Source organism: Lytechinus variegatus, chromosome 9 (assembly GCF_018143015.1).
Source record: "Lytechinus variegatus isolate NC3 chromosome 9, Lvar_3.0, whole genome shotgun sequence".
Lineage (NCBI taxonomy): Eukaryota > Metazoa > Echinodermata > Echinoidea > Temnopleuroida > Toxopneustidae > Lytechinus > Lytechinus variegatus.
The window spans coordinates 34,835,359-34,843,273 of record NC_054748.1 but is presented as its reverse complement, the minus strand read 5'-3'; the positions used below and the strand labels follow the sequence as shown (position 1 = coordinate 34,843,273).

Genomic DNA, 7,915 nt, shown 5'->3' with positions numbered 1-7,915 from the left:
CGTTCGTGGAAGCATTGTTTTTTGTGGATGTAAATGAAAACGACAATTCAAAAGAATATATGAATAATCAAGACATCAAAGTTGGTGCTTATCTCATTAGATTTTTAAGCACCATGTCACTTTAGTACAAATGACCTTCTTCTGATCATGCGTAGAATCTTTTGATCATGCGCAGAAAGGAACTACGAACTGGCTTATAAGCCAGTTCGGAGTTTCATTCTGCGCATGATCAGAAGGAGATCATTTGTCCTAAAGTGACATGGTGGTTCAATACGTAATGAGATAAGCACTATTTTTGATGTCTTGATTATTCATATATTCTTTTAAATTGTGTTTTTTTTTCATTAGATCCACCAAAAAACATCAATTCCTCCACTAGCGTGTGGTATTTCACAGTTGGCCAAGTACATTGTTATAGAGCATGCAAAAACATTCAAAGTAGAAATGCAACAAACACCTTCATAGAGTGTTCATTGGTGCGCTTTTCTCGTCACGTGGTCTATGCAATATCTGCATCCTGCTATGTAAGACATACAGAATATCTTGCTTTGAAATAATGAAAGAAATGAATGAAAGGTTATTTCACCAAAATTGCCTGTGGAAAAACTCTGATCTGGTCTATTCATGGACGAAGGTTCGAGTCTTCAGGCAAACCTTTGAGAGAAGTACAAGTCCAAGATTTGTAATATGATAAAAAGCCTCCAAAACAGCCTAATCGTCAGTCACACTACTCCTTCGGGTCCGGTACACAAGTGCTGATGGAAAACATCGCGCCCTGGATGTGTACACCTAAAGATGTTTGGCAACATACTGTCCACACAATAATTGTTTAAAACTTTATCCAATTCTTAGTAGGTGTAAACCGATAATGTCTGCTTTGGTTGAAAACTACACAGAGTTAGATATTTTTTTTACCAATTGTTGAGTTGACAGTATGTTGCCCAACATTTTGAGAGTGTAGCTTTAATACGAATATCTTAACCAGATTGAGAAACAATTAGGGCAATTCATAGGTCTATCCTTGACTTGCAGCAAGAGATTCGCCGATTTCACTTAAAGGGTTCAGGATGAAAATAATCATATCTAAATAAACAGACCGAAATTCACCGAGCAAATATAAACGCAGAATTTGAAAATCAACTAACAAATATTTTGTAAAAAAAAATAGTTATATACGCGTCATCATAGATACTCACTAGGTGGGCTAATAATATTATGTCCCTACTTTCCTTCTTGCATGTAATTACAAGACATTATATTCATTTCATATTTTCATATATGTGTGTATGATATGTCTCCCTTGAAACATATTAAGTTACAGTATTTATCAATTTATTTTCATTCTTGGTGTACAAATGGGAATAAAATATGATACCAAAGACATCGACAGAACAGTTTCACCTAAAATAATGCAAAGATTTTAAAATGTCATAACTTTGTTATTCATTGTCCGATTTTGGAAGAAATCGTCAGTGTATTGTTTGCCTGAGTTTAGTCCTATCTGTAAAAATTATAGTACATGCACATTCAGCCTGGAGTCCCCTTTATTTTATACTCACATTATTATAACAAAGTTGAGCAGCGAAATCATTCTCTTCCAGGCTATGAATAGAGACCAAATCTACCGGACAAGATTGCTTATTAGTCAAACTCCGACAGAAGGACAAAGCCTCGAAAAAATTGAGTTTATTGCCAAAATATTGGTAGCAACTTCCTTGGTAAAATGTCCAGGACTCATTTGGACATGACTCTGAAATGGAACAAAACAACCACACATTTCATAAGAGGATCAATGTGGAGGGGGCCCATAGGTGGCGGAAAAGAGGGGGTCGCTTTGCACTCGCATATGCTGTATTTTATCTGCCGATGCGAAAACTGTATGTGAAAATGCCCCCCCCCCTATTATCGTGGCACCAAAAATGTTACTAGATCTATCTTTATCCTTTTTGCCAAAGTTGGCAATAGGTAATTGAGAGGTTAGAGGGAAAGAGAGAGAGAAAGAGGGAGTGAGGAGAGGATTCATTTTTCTTACCATTCTCTAGTGGCGTAGTTGTAGGAGATGGGTTTGGGGTTGTTTTGTTTGAAGAGATCTTTGTGGCATTTTGTTTAGGAGTTGATTCTGAAAAGAAACATAAAGCGTGTTGTCATGGCTATTTTTAAGATTTGCTACTCGCTATAGCGCAAATGGCATCATCGTCAACATCATCGTGATCAACGTCATCGTCATCATCATCATCATCATATATTCATCATCAGGATCATCAGCAGCGTCATCATCACCACCCACACTGTCATTATCACCGCCATCATATTCGTCGTCGCATGAACACAATCATCACTATTACTAATATTACCATTATCGTTATTGTTATTGAATCCCCATTTCGTATGAATAAAGCACGTCTTACTTTATATTCAATCTCAGATTCCATGTTGTCTAGATGTGGCATTTTTTAGTACCTTTACTGAATAACAAATGGATTACTTTTGAATTTAGAGTGATTTTGTTATTGAAATATAGAGCATTCACTTTTACAATCAACAAAAAAAATCTACTAACTTTGCTGACACAAATTCTACCATGCCTCACTCTCTTCTGTGATTTCTATTCAAACTCAGATGATTGGCTATAGATTTTTGGCTCACAAAACTTGTCTAAGATTCTGCAAAGCGGGGGGGGGGGGGGGGGAGGGGGTAGGGTGTCCTCACGTTGATCGCAGAGTTTCCCTTCATATCCGTCAAAACAGTGACATCTGAATGCAGTCATAGTCTCTTCACACCAGCCGCCTTGACAAATATTACTATGGCAATCTGGATGTTTACAGAAGGGTGAAAATGAACCTTTATTTTTAATGCAAATGCTACGGATGCTTTTAACTGCCCGCCACCGACTTTTAGAGATGGCGAAATGATTTATCTTACCAAGTCGACATAATAACGTTATGATATGGCAAAAGACGTTATTTCACAAAGTCAACAGGTTATCTCGCCATTCGGACATTATAACCTATATAACGAGATACTCGCCATGTAGACATACTACTTTTCATAAGACGACTTGGCAACATACATTATCTTGTACATGTACATTGTCTCGCCATCACTACAAGTCGATGGCACTTGAAAGCTTCTATCCAAATGAAGAATATTAAAAAAATATCAGACTAAACGTCTGGTAGTATAATTTTGGTAAAAAATCAATGGAAATTAACGATGCTCAACAGCCAATCAAAATCAAGAATTCCAGCAAAGTCACCATCGAATGCTAGTTACCATAATAATAATTTTCATGCAAAGGAGCGCTAAACACATACATGTATAACATCCTATACTTAACTTGGGTTCAAGTAAAGAAAAAAAATATCATATTGAAAACATGTATATTTCAATCGTCGCCAAAATAATGCATTACGAATAATAATAATAATGCAACAATAAAAAGAACAATCCATCAATGAACATGCAGATTCATCACACACAAAAATGTAAAAGTATCAATAAAACTGAAAGTGCATCTAAATTCATCAGTAAAAAATAAAGCATTCATAAAGAATATTAAGGTATCATTAAGAATAAGCGTCGTTAAAACGAGTGATCAATAAAGCTGTTGATGGATTGTTTTGATAATAACGATGGTATATTGAAATAATTTTGTCATAGCTAAACATGTGACGAGGGAATGCAATTGGCTCCAACAAAGTTTATTAGAATTGAAAACAAATTTACGACGTGAAACGTCTGTTTCATGGTATTAGAAATTGTAATATACATGCATATGTAAATAAAGTAAACATACATAAAGTCTGCTTTAGCATATAAGGATTAAAATGATCCCAATCGATTTAGTAAAATGCCGTTAAATAAAATCATAGATTTTAAAAGGAGCGTAGCCCTAAAAAATGAAAGGTAAATTCCTAAAGGTATTCATTCACCTAACCTGGGTTGAGTGCAACACAATATGGACCAATTTTGCGCTGAAGGGACAACACGACATGGCTAAAAATCGAACCCACTAGTATAGGTGATTGATGAAAAAAAGGTTCAGAAAATGGTACAAGCATGACAACTGGCACAACGGTAGAGTAGGTTATTTTACACATTTTAGCAGGGGTACCAACGTGAGTTTACCAAATATAGCAATTGCTATATTAGCTAGGTAACATTTTCATCTTGATAACTGGGCATATTTGGGCTTGAGCAAGATTTTCACGAGCGATATTTCACATAGATTTTAATCTAAAGCAGGTTCCTTCGTATCCCAACAGTTTTTAATCCTTTCATTTATAGAAATAGTTGCTAAGGGACCCTTTTCTATAGCATCTAATTGTTTATCATAGTTCAGATCAATATAATTTATTCAGGATAGATCAGAAATGAAATATGGACAATAGATTCCTCATGCGATGAATGTTTCCATATAGACCCAATAAGCACCATAGCAACGGTTGCTAGATAACTTTTTTCCACATTAATCAATACTTATAGGGTATGTTTTTCACGACCATAATGTCTATGAGCCACATCTTTTATATTAAAGCATTAATAAATTAATCATAACAACCCAGGAACAATTATTGCATGTATACACGGTAGGAAGAAATTCCTTGAATGCTTTGAGCGCCTAGGCAGCCCAGCTAAAGCCGGGGTAATAATAATAGCAGGGCCCACTGGGAGAACAGTTTTCGGAACTGAAGTGGCTTCCTAGGGTAAATAGACCTATATTATTATTATTACACATCCATGCGAAGTACCAGATGCTAAGTAAAATGTTTTCTGTAGCAACCAATGGTTAAAGGTCTTATGGTAAGATAATTGATCTAATCAATATAGAGGTACTAATCAATGCTTAAAAAACGTAAAACCTTGCAAAATTAAACTACTTAATGATATGGCTCATATTTCTAAAGACGATGTCTATGGGTTCTCCTATGACTGGCACTGTAACGTTGGATCTACCTCGACTCGACCACGTAAGCTTGCTCCATGCTACCGATGTACGTCGTGTCCGATCGCGGCCGGGTCCCGCCTTGGAGCCATTGCATGCAGGCATGTCCGCATATGAGAATGATACAATGTGGTAAATATGGTAGGTACCGAATCGGAGCCCTCGTATAAGACACAGTAGAAGTCAGAATCTACATGTATTACAAGTTAGTTGAGCCACATGGCTGATTAATGTAGTCCAGTACATTCTACTTAAGGCACTTGCCGGCTTAAAACGAAACTCGAATTTCAATTTCATTTTATTATCCCAGTTTGTCCCATTGAAGATACCGTTAGAATAAGAATGCAAAATCAAAAAAATCGCCAAAATTCCAAAACCAAAGTGATTTCGCACGCGACCCGAGAGATTTCATACGCGCACGCGACCCGAGAGATTTCATACGCGCACGCGACCCGAGTGATTAGTATAAGCCGTTCCAACTTACCCCGATCTGCCCTACAATGGCAATTTCTTCTAAATCTTAAGCAGACTTGGGATTAGAATCATTTGTTTTTGAAAAAAGATGCTTAAATATAATGGCAAGAATGATGAAAGAGGTCATATCAAGCAGGTTAGAAGCTATACCAACACTTTTGAATTGCTTTATATTTTCCAACCAAACATTTTGAGGGTCAATATCTTGCAGTTGACCGCTTCATCCTCAATGATTTGTAGGATGCGGCGTTAGTGATTAGTGTCAATTGCAGAGATAACCAATTTTCTCTCAAGAGATTTGTTGTATAATCACCAAATTACTGCTTCGTTACATATTTACAATTAGTGCAAGTATACAGTCAACGATGCTTGAGGCTGTTTCAGGTCTACGGTACATGCTACTCAAGTTATCATTATCAAAACTTTAATGACAAGCAAGTTTGTGGGCATTATGCCCCAATGAAGCTTTGTCATTTAATTGGCAGCGATTCATATCAACAAAATTTCAGCTTTTCTTTGCCCTCAAAGTTCACTGTCTTTCACAGTGTTTCATGCTACATCCACTACCTTGTCTCAGTTTCACAACAGGAGTAATCCTATATAACTATTAAATAATAAGCACATTCAATGACGCAGTGATGATTTTGGACTGTGTGTTAGCTGTGCCATGTATGAATGAAGAAAAAATAATGAAATATGTACATCGAAATGAGGTTTGTTACCTAGATGAGATTTTTTATGCAGACATTATAATTTTTTGGAATGCCTCTGAACTTTTCAGGCATATGAGATATTTTGTAATCATTTCGTACTTCGACCAATTTTCTTACCACTTTCGTTCAAACAATGATGTTGTATTCGCGAATATTATCTTTAGTTGCTATGGAAAATATGTTGCTTAGCAACTGTTGCCATACATGGTTGGAATGTTTCTTGATATCTAATTGTAATATATGCGCTTAGAAGTCAAAATGTAGTTTTTAAAATGAAGATAACACCCCAAAATGGTGGTTGCTAAGGTAAATATGTTACCTAGCAACTGCTGCTATACGAGGAGAGATCATATTGACCCACCATGCTAAAATGTTCAGCACTATTTACTCTACCTGTCAGCCAAATTTCATGCTTGTACCATAATCTGAACAATTCATGCTATTTTTTGCACCGATCATCTAGACTACACATCCCTAAGTTTGAAAGACGAGAGTCATAACGAGACAACTACGCGTCGAGACTCCCAAAGCCCCCCGCGTAGAACAACGCCTAGCTGGAAAAAGCCCTTAGCCGTGACAGAGTTACATGCCCTCTTTTCCTCGATTATTACCTCCGCCCCTTCCCCAAAGTACTGTCGAAATGAAAGGGACTACTTACCGTGGAATCTACAAGCTCTATGTCCAGGCATCATTCCCGTTGCTCTAGGCCTATTCTTTCTCGGGCAAGCAATTCCTTTATTAAACGTTGTGTGGGGGATGAGCTTTGGAATTGTTTGCACCATGCTTCCATTGGGATGGAGTTCTTTCTTACATTCGTGGAAAGTTGATAAGGTGTAATCCAGACCGAAGCCATCCGAACAGCTTGTGGCCGGGTTTTCGTTTTCAGTCGACAAGACGAATGAGGCTTTATGAGCGAGATTGAAACCCCAAAGTATCTTATTCCGATCAAAATGTTATATGTACTTAACTTCTTGTTATCATTTCAGTCATTCGTCTTCACTTGTTTATCAACTCCTCGAAGTAATATCTGACCATCCCCTTTATCAATTAATTCCTAAAAACTGACAATAAGACCAGCCCTCAGTGACGTCAACTAAACACTGACCATGAATGACCAGCCCTCGGTGACGTCAACTAAACACTGACCATGAATGACCAGCCCTCAGTGACGTCAACTAAACACTGACCATAAAAAAACCAGCCCTTACTTACGTCAACTAATACCACTAACCCCAGTCACTTGCATGCCATCGCATCCTACTTCAGGGAGAATTATTAGATAAGGACCATATCTCAAACGAAATGATTTAAAATCAAAATCGAAACTTTAGCCTAAAACACATTTAATTATAAGCTTGTCTTATTGTCTTCATAATCAAATTGATTCAATTGTACACACGGGATTCTGTTTTGGCTAATGATAATGCGCAGTTGAGTGTATCCAAATAGAAATTGCGCAATATAAATTTACAATTATTATTATTATAATATTATAATACATTGGGCGCAGACAATTATAATTCGCATTTTCCTTGATCGGCATTTCGGAGACCAAAAACTGTATTTTGGAAAGAGGTAGTCCTTAAGACCAAAGTTAAAGTGTGTGTGTTTTTAATGGCCCTTACTAGCTTCAGGCGCTTACCGTTTTTTTTTATTGTGGTTAATATATTTTGCATAAGGTTTATGAAATAAAAAAAACAGTCGGCGCCTCACGCTAGTAAGGGCCATAAAAAACACACACACTTTAACTTTGGTCTTTAGAGCCATTTTATATTAAAAGAAG

General features: G+C 36.8%; 1 protein-coding gene across 1 annotated transcript; it reads right to left on the bottom strand.

Annotated features, from left to right (window-relative positions):
- Positions 1-622: 622 nt before the first annotated feature.
- Positions 623-7,108, bottom strand: LOC121421997. The gene is made up of 4 exons (XM_041616800.1): positions 6,791-7,108; positions 2,710-2,811; positions 2,033-2,119; positions 623-654 (listed from the first exon to the last, which is right to left on the bottom strand). Exons 1-4 carry the CDS (start codon positions 6,912-6,914, stop codon positions 623-625), a joined length of 345 nt encoding a protein of 114 aa, XP_041472734.1. The 5' UTR covers positions 6,915-7,108.
- Positions 7,109-7,915: the final 807 nt, after the last annotated feature.

Coding starts and splice junctions, on each gene's coding strand:
- LOC121421997 (XM_041616800.1), bottom strand. CDS start 6,914: ATGGTGCAAACAATTCCAAAGCTCATCCCCCACACAACGTTTAATAAA. Junction 2,812..6,790: donor TAGAGCTTGTAGATTCCACG/GTAAGTAGTCCC, acceptor GTAAACATCCAG/ATTGCCATAGTAATATTTGT. Junction 655..2,032: donor AACTACGCCACTAGAGAATG/GTAAGAAAAATG, acceptor CTTCTCTCAAAG/GTTTGCCTGAAGACTCGAAC.